This window comes from Pelobates fuscus, chromosome 4, assembly GCF_036172605.1.
Source record: "Pelobates fuscus isolate aPelFus1 chromosome 4, aPelFus1.pri, whole genome shotgun sequence".
NCBI lineage: Eukaryota > Metazoa > Chordata > Amphibia > Anura > Pelobatidae > Pelobates > Pelobates fuscus.
The window spans coordinates 81,527,408-81,542,841 of NC_086320.1; the positions used below are offsets into that span (position 1 = coordinate 81,527,408).

At 43.4% G+C, this 15,434-nt stretch overlaps 1 protein-coding gene across 2 annotated transcripts in view; it reads left to right on the forward strand.

Annotated features, from left to right (window-relative positions):
• SLCO5A1 (solute carrier organic anion transporter family member 5A1) overlaps positions 1–15,037 on the forward strand; it is a 108,010-nt gene extending 92,973 nt beyond the window's left edge. For both annotated transcript variants that reach the window (XM_063451337.1, XM_063451338.1), the window contains one exon: positions 13,418–15,037. In XM_063451337.1, the coding sequence (XP_063307407.1) occupies positions 13,418–13,875 (458 nt within the window). In that variant the 3' untranslated portion in view covers positions 13,876–15,037. The remainder of the gene's footprint in view (positions 1–13,417) is intronic.
• The last annotated feature ends 397 nt before the right edge of the window (positions 15,038–15,434 follow it).

The following is a 15,434-nucleotide window of genomic DNA, read 5'->3' on the forward strand; positions in this document are numbered from 1 at the left end:
GAGAGGAATCCCTGGCGGAGATCTCACCATCTAAAGAAACTAGTGAAAAAATAAAGGAAGTAGAATCTAAAATTAACAATCAGTTATTAAATAAAGCAAATAGAAGTCTCCAAACGTTAAGAACAACATACTATTATAAAGGAAACAAGGTGAATAAATTGCTATCGAGTAAAATTAAAAGGAATATCAGCCAAGCTATTATGGCCCTTTATTCAGCTCCTTCGGGCAGAATTATAGGACAAGGGATCAATTCTGATTAGTTAGACCTGGGAAATGGAACCTGCCAGGGATGTCCTCTCTCACCTTTCTTATACGTACTATCAGCTGAACCTCTAGCAATAGATATCCACTCTAATAAAAAAAATCAGGGGTTACAATTCTAAAAATAGAGAAATAAAAATAAGTCAATACGCAGATGACACTTTGTAAAACTCTCATAGATCCGTTCAGATCTACTAAAGAAGCAATGCATTTCATACAGAAATTTAGCAGCGTATCTATTTATATGTTAAATGTGGCAAAGACGGTGGCAATGCCACTACATATGAGGAACCAATAAATTAAAGAATTGGATAGGCAATATGGATTTAGATGGGGAAAAAAATAGCTATAAATATATAGGAGTTAACATCACAGCACATCCCAATAAGATAATTGAAGCAAATTTCTGGCCAATATTGAGAGGTACTTTTCATTCGTTAAAATGATGGAGAACATTAGAGATTTTGTGGTGGGGTAGGGTGAATATGTTAAAAGCATACATTCTACCAAAATCTATTTACTTTTTCAGAATGATACCACTAGAGGTCCCTACTCCCTGGTTAAAAATGCTTAATACAGCTTTCTCTAAATTCGTATGGCTCGGAAGAAAGCCTAAGATAAGCTCAAACCTCTTATCCCTAAAAAAGGCTTCCCAGATTTTTTTTTATATCAGAGAGCAGCCTTATTGTCTCGTATTATACAGATGCATTTAGATACCATGGTACGCATTGGAAGAAGCTTATTTAAAATCTCTGTATAAACTGATTAATATTTTCTGGGACATAAAGAATAATAAAAAATACATTGAGGGAGAATATAGTGTAATTCTTAATAATCTAACGAGTTTCTAGCGTATGTTTAAAAGACAAGTGAACGTGAAAAACAAAATACTTCCTTCTTTTCCAGCACAATGTCTAATGTATTTGATAGATAATATAGATCTAAAGGTATGGATAAATAATGGTATTATGAATATACTTCATATAATGGATATAATAAAACCTAGAACATTTTAAGATCTTTAACAATTATATAATCTTCCAAAGGAACAGATATACAATTATTTTAGAGTTAGAAGCTTTCTTGTGGCATCACTTCTTTAAGAAACTCAGTGATATTATAAAGATAGGAAAGGGTTATAAATGATTAGCGAGATGTACAGAAGTATTGAAGGCAATCAAAAGGCAGTTGTGCTCTAGGGGTCTTGGAAGCTGGCGGAAAGATCTTAGAATTGATATCAATTTAAATTATTGGTATATCTCTCTACAGGGGGTATACTGCACGGTACACTGCTTAAATCTAGTGGAAATACAATATAAACTGTCCAATAGATGGTATTTGGCCCCTGCTCGAATAACAAAAATGTATCCTGGAGAGATTTATTCTTGTTGGAGATGTGGTCAAACAGAGGCGAATGAAAGACACATTTGGTGGGATTGTTCCATAATTCAATCTGGTTGGCAACAAATACTTTTTATGGTTCAAAATGGCTTTATTCAAACATAAACAATTCAGGGCGTGCCCTGAGCAATGTATAACAGCATGAATCTATAGATTGAACAAGCAAACAGAACACACGCGCAGGTCCCATCGTAGAATGCGTGAACATCACTCGAGAAATTTTATGTACTATACAGATATGGTATTTGGTTACTTTTAGCACGTTAGGGTAGTCATATGAGTGACCGGTTTGCTGCTCGAGGAGAGGTATACTCGTAAGTGTGGACTTTGTGTCTGCCTATTGGGTTCCATTAACGGTACCTTATCACCTCTAGGCCTCTTACTCTTCGGGGTGATGAAGGGTATCGGTCCTGCGGTATTAGTCAGTTTTTGGTCGTAAGTGTGTCTTATTTGCGTTTTGTGATCGCAGGGTGAAGGATCACAGGATGTTTGCTCCTATTTAGATGTGTGATTGTGAGTAAGTGACACAGCCGTTAGTAATCTCGGGTTGAGAGGGGCTGCGGCTATTATTCAATTAGTACAGAAATCATTGTTGGAAGATTTTAGAGAGAAGATGAGTGAGAAATGAGTAAAGAGCGAGAGAAAGAGAGAGAGGGGAGGGGAAGGGGAAAGCGGATTGAAGGAAGGATGGGCAAGGTGGTGTAGTGGGGCGAGGGTCCCCATCGCCCGTGCCCATGGTATCGCACGTATCGTGTCTGATGTTAGTCCCCATTCGTGTGGGGGCGCGAGGTTCCCTGGGGCTGCAGGCAACCGTTCCCAGCAGTGCTTCGGTCCGCCATGTAGAGTAGCCATGGGCTCCACCTTTCCACGTGTTTGTCCTCGAGGCCCATAAGTGTGGCCTGCAGCGATTCCGCTCTATATATATCTTCCACACGTTCCATCCATTGCCTTATCGTCGGGATATTTGATTGTTTCCAATATAGCGGAATCAATGACTTAGCCGCGTTAATTAGGTGTCTACGAATGTTTTTCCTATATATTCCTATGGGTTCAGGCGTGGAGTGTAGAAGGACCGCCTCTGCATTGAGGGTTCCTTCTGTCCCCGAGATTTCCACTATTTTCTGTAGAACTTCGTCCCAGTATGGCTTGACGAGTGTGCAGTCCCACCAGATGTGTAGCGGCGTTCCCCGCTCATCCCCACATCTCCAGCATGTGTCAGGTATATTTGGGAAGATCCTGTGTAGACTGTCAGGCGTTCTATACCAGAATGAAAGGAGTTTATAGTTCGTTTCTTGAAATTGGGAGCTCGATGAGCATTTATGGTGCAAAATGAGGATCTTATCCCATGGGACGCGGTGAAGGATGTCTCCATCATGCGTTCCCAGCGCCTGCGGAATTGGTCGTTGTTGGTGAGGTGCCCTACTAGCATATGTTGATATAATAGTGATATTGCCTTAGCTAGGGTAGTTTTGCGGTCACAGAGTGTTTCGAACCAGGTTAAGTCCCTATGTAGCTTTTCCTTGTCCGGGAGTGTCCGATAGTATGATCTGAGTTGCATATAACGGAAGGTTTGTAGGCTGGTAGGTTGGTCGCCCTCCATTAGTTCCCTCAGGGGGGTCACGCCTGTGTTGGTTAGCAGCCTATGTATGGGGAATGATTCCTCCTCTCCAAGGAAGGACCATGCCGCCTGCAGCAGTCCTCCTCCTATCTGAGGATTGTGCGGTATTTGGGTCATCGGGCTTGGTGTTTGAGATATGTGGGGGGCTCTCCTGATAGTATCCCATGCTTTCAGTGTCTGCGCAACCGTAGAGGTTGGTTCCAGAGTCACCCTTGGTATCCTCTTCGAATTCCACACTGAAGTCAGAAAGGAGGGGCCGATATGGTGTTTGTCTAGTTCAATCCATTGTTTATGCGCCGGTTGGGTATGCCACTCCAGTACACGTTGTAGTACTGTCGCATGGTGGTATTTGCGGAGGTCGGGGAGTGCCAGTCCCCCCCTCGCTCGAGGTAAGCATAAGATGTCCTGTCGGATTCTTGCCTGTTTCCCATTCCAAACGAACTTCACCATCGCGGACCGGAGTGAAGCGAAATATGCCGTCGGTAGGGCCTGCGGGATCGTCTGATACAGATATAATAGCCGTGGTAGTATATTCATCTTAAGAATTGCGATCCGGCCGAACCACGAAATGTGCGGGTATGTCCACGTTTTTAGATCTTGCTGGATTTGTCGCATCAATGGCAAGAAGTTCGTTCGGTACATGTCGCCCAGGTCTCTGGTTATTGCTATACCTAGATACTGCATGTGGTGTGAGCACCAGCGGAATGGGAACTGGTTTTTCAGCGTGTTTTCTTGGGCTGTCGGAACGGTGATGTTGAGTACTTCACATTTATTCATGTTCAATTTGAATCCTGAGACCTCCCCATAGTCCATGATCATAGTGACTAAGTGGGGCATTGTTGCCTCCGGGTCCGTGATAAAGAATAAAAGATCATCCGCGTATGCCGCTACTTTGTGTGTTGTATTACCGTTTTTGAAGCCTATGACCGCATTCGAGTTGCGTACCGCTTCCAGGAACGGTTCAAGGGCCAGGGCGAAGAGCATGGGGGAGAGTGGGCACCCCTGTCGTGTCCCATTGTGGATCGGGAAGGAATCGGTAAGCGCTCCGTTCACTCTCACCTTCGCATTGGGGCAGTGGTAGAGCGCATCAATCCATGTCATCATGTTCCCTCCGAAGCCCATTTCCCGAAGTGTGGTTACAAGGAATGTCCAGTCGACCCGGTCGAATGCCTTTTCCGCATCTGTCGACAGTAGTAGGAGCTTATCAGTGGACTTCTTCGCTAGGTGATGGATGGATTGTACTCTAAGGGTGCTGTCCCTAGCCTCCCTCCCAGGGATGAACCCCGTCTGGTCTGGGTGGACCAGTCTCGGGAGTATTCTCCCGATTCTGGTGGAGAGAATTTTGGTGAAAAGTTTCACATCCACATTCAGCAGTGAGATTGGTCTATAGCTGCTGCATAGTTCAGGATCTTTCCCCGGTTTCGGGAGGACCGTTATAGTTGCCGCTAGGGATTCGTGTCGGAACTGGGCACCATCTACCAAAGAGTTGAACGCGGTGGTGAGTTTCGTTTCGGGAGCAGTATGGTTCGGAATTTCTTATAATAGTCCAGTGTAAAGCCGTCAGGACCTGGGGCTCGGCCCGTTTTGGCGGACTTGAGTGCACCTGCTACTTCCGCTTCCGTGATCGGTGTATCTAGTAACTCTGACTCCCCTTGCTGCAATCGCGTCCTTACATGCGATTCGATATAGCTCCGTATCCTGTCTCGTCTGGTCGCCATCTCCTCTGGGAGTGTAGGTCCCGGGATGTTGTATAATGAGGCGTAGAACGAGCGAAACTCGGACGCTATTTTATCCGGGAATTGTGTGGTCGTGCCATCCGACGTCCGTAGCTTATGGACTTGGGTCATCCCCTGAGGTCCCCTAAGCATTCTGGCCAACAGCCTCCCTCCTTTGTTGGCGTGTTGGTAGAAGAAGGCTTTCGAACGTTGTATGGAGCTGTAGTATCGGGTCGTCATGTGGGCATGTAACGATCTTCGGGCCTCCAGCAATTCCTTGTATGTCTCTTCGAGGTGGGAGCGTTTGTGTTGCAATTTAAGGACATCGATGTGTGTCAGGAGATCCGTCATTTGTCCCCGGGACCCCTGTCTGCGCGACTGCGCAGGTGGGGGTGTTAAGGTGAAGATGGATTTTCCGTCCCCAGAGGGAAACGGTTACGGCACCTATAGGTAGGTGTCGGAAGTCCCTCCTGGCAGGGCTAGTTCGCGTGACCACGGCAGCAGCCGGCAGTCGGGTCTGTCAGAGAGTATCTAACGACCTCCAACTATCAACTCCCCGTGGTTCGGGTTTGTTCACGCGAACTTGTCGGGGGTTAGTGGTCGCGTCCTTATTTTATCACCAGATTAGGATGTGTTCACTGGTTGTCGTTTTAGGTATATAAGTCCGAGATTACCTAACGGGTGTACCACCACTATGGGAGCTTTCGAATGTCGTTTGCTCGTGTTAGTGTTAGTAATGGGCCTTATCAAGGGTCCTCAACGGCTCTCAGTGTTGTCGTTATTTGTAGCCTAGTTAGGGGATATCATGTGGGTGTGGAGGCATGAGTCCCACCTCATTGTATTACTCATACGTCCCCACCCCTGGGGCGATAGGGCGCGGATGGCCGCGGGGGTCAACGTACGGTCGGGGGATCAGGAATTGTCGGTCGGGAAGTGCAGTTAACGTAATGTAACCAGGCAAAGTAATAGCTAGGGGTTGCACTGTCAATCTCAGACGGGGAGTGGTGGCCGGGATCGAGATCCACGTCGTGTCAAGGCTAGGGAACGTGAGGAGGGCGGTGCCCCGAGGGACCGTGCTTGTCGAACCACGGGATGTTGGGCTGGGCCTTTGAAGGGGTGGGGTCACCACCAACCATCTCAATGGGTAAGCTGTCACGGCCACTGTCTTGGTGAACAATAAAATAATAAAAAAAAAAATGCATATCATGCATTACAGTATATTCCCTCCCCATTCAGAACATTTATTGGGGCATATATACAGTAGGTACAGCAATGAGTCCCCTTCACTTTCCCTCCAACTCCTATTCACCTTCAGCTACTCCCTCATCCTACCCCAGCGTGTCTTTTTGTAATCACATCTAGGCCTGCAGGGTATGGGGTGGTATTGCTCACGGTAACCTCTGTATCAACGATCTGTATCAACGATCTATCTGCACTAGGCATCTACTCAAAGGGGTTCTAGATTCCCATTTCTCCCGCTTTCCCCCTTACCTCTCCATCCCAGAGCTGTTGGTCTAGGCCTAAGACCCCCCTCCTGCAATCATATACAGTTCTGTAAGTCCCGCCCTCCCACCCGCTCCCCACATAAGCCCATAATACTTGGTCCACCCATCGTCCACCATCCCCCCCTGAACCTGTTGGTATGAGTCCTCCAGATTGAGATATCCCTGCCAGGACGGGTGTTCATCCCCGGATCAGACTTTTGCGCCGGCACAGTGGAGGCGTGGTAGTGAGTCGGGCCAGGTGGGCCAGCCCGTGATTCTGCAACCTCGCAGGGTTCCCCATGTGGCTATCACAAGCCTTTCCCCCTCCCAAAAAGAGTCTTGCGGTGGTACCACCCCCGTGGGCCATAGGTTGCGTAAAAATGGGTGTAGGGTGGGAGTCAGCATGGCCAGTCGGGCCTTTCAAACCAGTGACCATCAGATCAATCTCCCGTGGTCAAGTGCATGTCGTATCCCTCCCAGTCCCCACCCAAACTGTGTCGGTCTCAAGGTGTGCGCCCACCCTAAACATTCCATGGAGTCGACATATTGAATCAGGGGGTTGTGATCTATGGATAGTAGCTGTGTGTAACTGCGTGTGTCCATATCTTCTCGAGCAGCCGGGTCTCGGGTAGCATAGTAGTGCCGAGTCCGGCGTCACCTGGGTATGGCTACTCCTCTGGGTTGGATGGGTGTGGAGGCGCATCATGTATGCGGTTCTCCCTGGGGCCTCTCCGTGGGGCCCGCGGTTGTCTCTGGGGTCTGGGTTCTCGGTCCAGCGGTTCCAGTATCCAGTCTGGGACCGCTATGGGCGGGAGATCTAGCCTTTGGAGGAAGCGTGTTATTTCGTCCGGCCAGCGCGCAGCGACCCATTCGTTATGGTGTCTCACTTGGATGCTAAATGGGAAGCCCCATTTGTACGGGATATTGCGTTCCCTCAATGCTGTAGTGATGGGTCTGAGAGCTCGCCTAGCTTCCAACGTGGTAGGAGAGAGGTCGTTGTACAGGGAGACCTCTGCCTCTTGATAGCGCCACGTGTGTCGGGTCCTGGCCCGTTATGCGGTCTTTAAGGGGGAAGGAGTGCAAGCAGCAGATGATATCTCTGGGGGTCCCCATCCCTGATCCTGGGTCTCAGGGCCCTATGCGCCCGCTCAAAGCGTATATCTGGCGGTGCATCTGTCCCCAGGATTTGGAGGAAGAGCGCAGTGAGCAGTGCCTCCACATTTTCCGGTCCCTTACCCGAATGTTGGAGCGGCGGCTCCGATTATCCAGGTCCTCCACCTGTCTGCGCATGGCCAGCAGCATGTTGCCCTGCCTAGTTAGGGCTGTATCTGCAGCAGATGCTTGGCGCTCTGATTCCAGGGCCTGGGTTTCCAGTGCCTGGATGCGTCCACCTTGTGCCTCCATGTCAGTGCGCAGTGCCGTGACCGCTGATGTGAGGGAGGCCGTGAGGGTGGCTGTCAGGGACTGTAGGTCAGATTTGGTTACCATATTGGCCATAGTGGCTGCCAGTCTCCTGATCTCTGCCCCAATATCAGCCAGAGTAGGCTGGTCGGGCTCCGAGCAGGAGGAAGCTGGGGAGACGGGCGCCATCTTGGATCCGTGCGCCTCGCGGCTCGGTCCCAGCGGTGTTTGCAGGTACCCGTCCATCGGGCCTGACGGCGGTGCCGGCGGTGTTGCCCTGGGGGTATGTTGGGTCTCCTGCCTCTTTGTGCGTCCCATTTAGGCAGGCTAACGGGTGTCCGACGGCTTATGCTGGCTTGGTGGCGAGGAGCTCGGGACTTACACGTCCATACTTGTCGGACGTCAGGCCACGCCCCCCCAACAAATACTTTTTAATATTAATGGACTCCTAGACATACGACATGGACTCCTAGACTTAAAGGGACACTATAGTCACCTGAACAACTTTAGCTTAATAAAGCAGTTTTGGTGTATAGAACTTGCCCCTGCAGCCTCACTGCTCAATCCTCTGCCATTTAGGAATTAAATCCCTTTGTTTATGAACCCTAGTTACACCTCCCTGCATGTGACTTGCACACCCTTCCATAAACACTTCCTGTAAAGAGAGCCCTATTTAGGCTTTCTTTATTGCAAGTTCTGTTTAATTAAGATTTTCTTATCCCCTGCTATGTTAATAGCTTGCTAGACCCTGCAAGAGCCTCCTGTATGTGATTAAAGTTCAATTTAGAAATTGAGATACAATTATTTAAGGTAAATTACATCTGTTTGAAAGTGAAACCAGTTTTTTTTTTTTTCATGCAGGCTCTGTCAATCATAGTGATAAATGACAGTGAATTGAGCAGTGAAATTGCAGGGGAATGATCTATGCACTAAAACTGCTTTATTTAGCTAAAGTAATTTAGGTGACTATAGTGTTCCTTTACTATACCAGTTATGCCCTTTAATAAAAAATGCCTACTGTTATATTGCTAGCGTTTAAATTATATATAGCCAGAAATTGGAAAACATCACGGGTAGAAACATGGAATTATATAAAAGAAGTTGTGATACAACAATGTAAATAGGAGGAGAGGCATTGCTTCTATATTTTATATTAGTTCCAAAAAATATAAAATGTGGGATGAATGCATCAAAAAGCTAGACAGTACATCTTGAAAATATACCACTTAACTCCAACTCTGTCCAATTACTATGGTATGGCAGAGTGTGTATAGCTTTGCCTTTGGCCTCTTTTAACCCCTTAAGGACCAAACTTCTGGAATAAAAGGGAATCATGACATGTCACACATGTCATGTGTCCTTAAGGGGTTAAAGAGACGAAATACAATTTGATTGAATACACAGATTATGGGAGATACAATTAAATCCTTAATTAGACCCCAAATAATTGATGTTAGCAATCTAATCTACATGTTGGCTTTCTGTTAAGCACGCTTGTGCAGATGGGTTTTAGCAAAATGTTTACTTCTTATTATGTATGTTTTATTTTTCCTTTTAATAAAAAGTACTGTAAAGGCAAAAAAGTTAAAGGACCACAAACCCGTTTTCCTGACACTATATAATCCTTAGGGTCCCCCCACCCTCAGGGCCCACCTCCCGCTGGGCTGAAGGGGTTAAAGCCCCCTTCAGCCACTTACCTTTATCCAGCGCCGGGCTCCCTCGGCGCAGGTGACCTCTCCTCCCCCTCCGATGTCAGCGCCCGAGTGGAGCCGAATGCGCGGTCAGAGCCGCACGCGCATTAAAAAAGCCCATAGGAAAGCATTCCTCAATGCTTTCCTATGGACGTTCTGCATACTCAATACGATTTTAGCATTGAGCATCAGGGAAGCGCCTCTAGCGGCTGTAAGGAAGATAGCCACTAGAGGTTGGATTAACCCTGTAATGTTTACTGCTATGTTTACATCTGAAGGGTTAAAACCTGGGGGACCTGGCACCCAAACCACTTCATTTAGCTGAAGTGGTCTGGGTGACTATAGTGGTCCTTTAATAATAATAATTATAATAATAATATTAATAATAATAATAGGGCTTTGACAAAAAAAAAAAAAAATTAAAAAGTCAAATCAAGAGAAGTAATGGATTCTTTGGAAGTTAGGCCATATTACATTAGAAAAATGCAGAGTGAACTCTATACATGTACACACTCTCTCCCAGCCCACTTTGCATATGTATATATCGTGGGTGCATTGAGGAAACTGGCTTTGGGACAGCAATTAGGGTAAATCCGGCCATGCCTATTGGATTTCTATAACAAAGGTATTTTGGATTCAATGTATAGACTCTTGCAGACTTGAATGTATGGAATAGTGAATTTTGTTACTTGTATGTATTTTATGCAGTTAATGTGTACAACGCATAAGGAACAAACTCAAAATCACATGCTGATAAATATTTGAGATCTGCTTAGTCTGAGCTTAATTAAGAGTGGACCCAACATGGGATCATTATCTCTGCAATTATTTATTCCTTTTATACAGTGGAAGCTGAAGCAATAGGCCGTTTGCCCATTTTGGCCCGAACTGATTTTTTAGCAAAATGTTTTTGCAGGTAACGAAAAGTAATCAAAGGGTGCAAAGCTGTAAACGTGAATGAATCACCTATGGGATTATTTTGCTGTTTCCAATGGTTTCTATGGTGATGTTCCAACTTTTAGAACTTTGCATCACTTTTCAAAAGACAAGACTTTCATAAGTCACTCAGACAGGGTTGCTCACTAAAATGAGAATTGTAAGGAATTCAAAATGAATTTCTAAACAAAATAACTGAACTGGAAAAATTCTCCAAGTCATCTACACTTTCAGTTAGGCTTCCGTGGCCCTAAATTTGAAAGTCACTATGATTGCCACTCCAGCTATTAGCTCTCTGTAAGTGTTCAGCTCCCGATCACAGTTCAACAAGGCAATAAGGATATTTGTATGAAAACCTAGGTTAAGAATGAACTACTGCGAATGAATGTACCATACACACACAAGTGGCCCAAAATAATATATATATATATATATTTCCAGAATAAAGTGGATGGCTTCTCTTAGGACTTTGCCCACATTCCCAAATAAAATGCTGATAAAAGGAGAAAAATATATTAGAAATACAAAATGAACACAAAAAAAACACACATAGTGTAACACACAATAAAATACAGTATTGTATTGCTTCTGATTTATTGGACTAATATAATACTTCAAAGACAAGCTTTCGAGAGATTTCCTCTCTTCCTCAGGAAAACTCTTGAAAGCTTGTCTTTGAAATATTATGTTAGTCTAATAAAAAAAGGTATGATATATGGCTACTCTAATCTACACTTCTGATGTTATTACATATCCTTCTGCCTAACTCTTGGAAAATGCAAGATCCTTGAACAGAGGTTAAAGTACATCACACCGACAGGTTTAACCACAATTAAAAGTGAATGTTAAATTAATACATAGTAGGGAAAATATTCTAAGTCAACTTTGCCTTCAGTTCAGCAAGTGTAGGCTAAAATTTGAAATTCTCCTTGAATTAGAATTCTCGCTGCGTGAATAACCCTGTGAGTATATACAAGGCTCTTGTTATTGTTTGTGAGTGCAATCATTATCCTATTAACAACTATGGTTTGTAATTGTGTTACACTTGTGTTATTTTGTATTCCTTTTGGACTGTCAGTGTCTCTGCTTTGTTAAGGAAAGAAAACCACTAAATTCACATTCTGCCTTTTCAGACAATTTTATTCTATAGTTAAACTAGTTTTTCTTACATTTAATAAATCAAGATTTTTTTTTCAGTTCATCAGTACATGAGTATAATTCCACAAAATCTGTAAGTCTGCAGTTTTCCACCTCCTACTAATGCTTCATCTACCGAGGACCACAGTTCCTATTATGCTCTGATAGCCAGAGGTCACCTTTTTGTGTCCAGCCCTGTTTTTAATAGAATGAATGCTCATGGTAAATTATAGTTTCATTTCAGTTACTCGTATATTGTTTACAAAGAATGGCCAATAGATGGCACCATTACACAGCAATTAGACTTGGTGCGCATGTATAGCCTATCTTGGTTTTCATTTTAGAGACTATTTCACATATATTGAACATAGGTTCATTTCATGTTATAATTCATGAGTTTTTCAAAATCCTGCATCACTGCATACACTTTGCAATTCTGTATTCTCTCAGGTTTGTTATATTGTTGATTATGCATTTATACGATGTTTATGCAGTTTCAGGGTTCCCTGACACATTTGGGTTTAGTAATTATTATTATTTTGTATTTTTTGTAGCAAATGCACTTATTTTTTTTTAGGAAATCTGTAGGGAAGTTGTGTGAATCTCAAAAGGGGCTATGGCTAGGGCTGGATAAGCAAAGTGATTTATCCTTTAAATGGCTGAAAATTGAACAGTGAGATGGGCAGGGTCAGTAAACCAAAACCGCATCATTAAGCTAAAGCTGTTTTGATGGGGACTTAAAAATAAATAATGGGGGATGGACAGATAACTGTCCACCCCCTGCCCTCACCTGTGGTCAGCAGGTGGGGGCTAATATCAGGGGGATAATCTAGTTTCTTTCCCCACTCCCTACCTTTAGGCAGTGGTTGTGGGGTTTAATTATAATATTCAATGTGAAGAACCTATTGGCATGTATAATTGTGGCCTCCATTGCTTTCAATGGGTGTGTGCCAGGGGAGGACACTGGGCTCTCACCCCTTTTCTTTTTTAAATAGCCCCCATACACTGATATTTAAAAATCCACCGGACGCAAAATATTCTAAAATCCACTGTAAAACACCCATACACTGATATTTTAAAATCCACCATACGATGCCCACAGGGTAATGTTATTTATTCAGTGGGGATGGTGCCAAAAGTTCAGTAGGTATGCCCCCACCTGCCAAATGGCAGTTGGGGGCATAACGACATTTAAAACCTCCCTTATTGTAATATGGTGCTCTTATTGATCCCCATAGGGTTTTATTGATTCATTTTAACATTGTTAATGTGGTGGCTGACTAGCAAGTGCCACATAAGTAACCCTTGTACCGCTGAGGGTTATTAACCAGTTTAGGTTTAGTCCTGGTTGTTAGTGCTGCCAATGGACAAACAGCTCAGTTTTTTTTTTTTTTTTTTTTGTTTTTTTTTAATCCGGGCCCAGATTTGAAGCATTCATGTCTGCTTTTCATCTATCCGCCAACGTCTGGTCTGACTAAAATCTTAACCTCAATTCAGGTCAGTTGAAGGTCTGAATTGCAAACTCTGGACATTATTTATTAGTGTGAATAATGTTCCTATTTTTCAATCAGAATGGCCCTGTATGCAGCTTGCTTGTGTTGCCCTATTTGGTACATGGCTATTTGAACTTTGATAAATAACCCCTATAGATATTTCTATTATTCCCATTAAAATAAATAATAATTATCATTACAGTTATATTAACGATCAATCATTATTCATATAACTGAGATTGAGATGTTTCATAAATGTATGTTTATTTTATTTTTGCAGCTTACATTCCTACTCCCATCTACTTCGGGGCTGTTATTGATACAACTTGCATGCTTTGGCAGCAGGATTGTGGAGTTCAAGGCTCTTGCTGGGAATACAACGTGACATCATTTCGTTTTGTTTATTTTGGACTGGCAGCTGGTCTGAAATTCTTAGGATTCATTTTTATATTTTTGGCTTGGTATTCCATAAAACACAAAGAAGATCAGTTGCAGAGGAGGCGGTGGAGAATGTCTCCAATAAGCACAGTCAGCGAGATGGTTGGGAATACAAGAGCTGAGCCAAATTATGCACGAACTAGATCTTGTCCTGCCTTCGGTGGTCGAGAAGATCACAATGAAAATACAAACCTCGATAGAGGAATCCAGCATGTAGCACAAACCTATCCTGGGCCCTTTCTGGAAGCAATAAATACATCCTTTGAAAATTCTCAAGAAGAAACACCGGCCGACACATAAATCAGATAATGAGATCTAATTTGGTTGGTTCCGGACGGCGCCTTGTGCAACATGTGCCTTTTTTAATGAACTAAACTGGAAAAAGAGAACATCCCACAGGGTGATTGAGGGCTGGTTACCTCAATGATTATTTTACCCTCTTCCACAACTGGAGCTTTTAGTTTTCGGTGGCATCTCCGAACCCATGTAATAGTCTTCTGTCCAAAATAGGCTGGGGCCTCAGCTAATGGGTGTCAAATTCCAATATTTGGTGCAACCGCCACTCAGGGAGTTGTTCCGTCTTATGCAGTGTTAATTGTTTTATTACATATTGATTAGAGAAATTCTAAAAATCTAGACCAGGGCTAGAAAACTTTCTGCACTGCAGATGTGGTGGACTACATCTCCAATAATGCTCTTACAGCCATAATGCTGGCAAACCAAGAGGAGAGATGTAGTTTACAACATCTGGAGTGCCGAAAGTTGCCTAACCTGAGTCTAGAAGGATTAAGTCCCTCAAGATTCAAGTTTGACACTCCTGCCTTAAGTAGAGATGTGACGTCCTGGAAAAAAAATATTTAGCAAAAATAAATCATTCTCAAATATATATATATTTTTTGTTTTGGGGAGTTTGACCATTATTGTAAGCAAAAAAAAAAAGGTAAAATGTTATTAAATGGGAAATATTTTGCGTGCCATTCAATCAGATGTAGTAAAATGAAAAAGATTTGCCTGAACCAAAAACTAGTTGACAGGAGATAAAGGTTACCATGCAAATATCTTGTCTAATCTCCTGTTTAACTACCTTGCTGCCCCTTTGACTATTAAATTGAACCTTGAGGAATCTAAAAGGGTTCATTTGTCAGGCTAAGCAATTTGCATAGTTGTGTATAGGGCTAATTATTCATCTTATACTTATTATTGGTGTACAAACAGGCCAGGGCAACTATTAAGTTTAAGACAGTTTATTCAGAGTTCTATCACCAGTTAATGCTTGTTCCATGCCATAGGATTGCACAATGCTACATCAATTTTGTTTCCCAAAGAAAGTGCACCAGACACACTACAGAATTATCATTTGATCTTTGTTTTCAGCAAATCAACCCCATGGTTGACATTTCAACCCTCCCAGGGCTTGAAACATAGGCACTATATTTGATATTTTGAAAATAAAAGTCACATGAAAATTGATGGGCCAGGACAGAGGGCAGGCTGTACAGCACCTGATATAAGATTGGAATTGGTATAACATTAGTGTGCATCTGTATATATATTGTACATTGATTTTGTGGTCAACTGTGTTTCCATGCCAGAACTTCTTGAATGGTCCTCAACTTGGGTCAAAAAATACATTTAAAAAAACTGGATGCATTCGATTTACACATATTTTTGTTTTCATCTGTATGTAAAATGCATATGTTGAAAACTTCCCCCAACTTTTTACATTATTTCATGCAGCTCCAAAAATGTCTGCCACCTTTAAATTTCTGGAACCTTTACATCTCTAGCTTCAAGTATAGTAAAACAAGTGCTCTGCGTCATATCTCAATGCTAGTCAATCTGCGGTTCTACATTCTGCA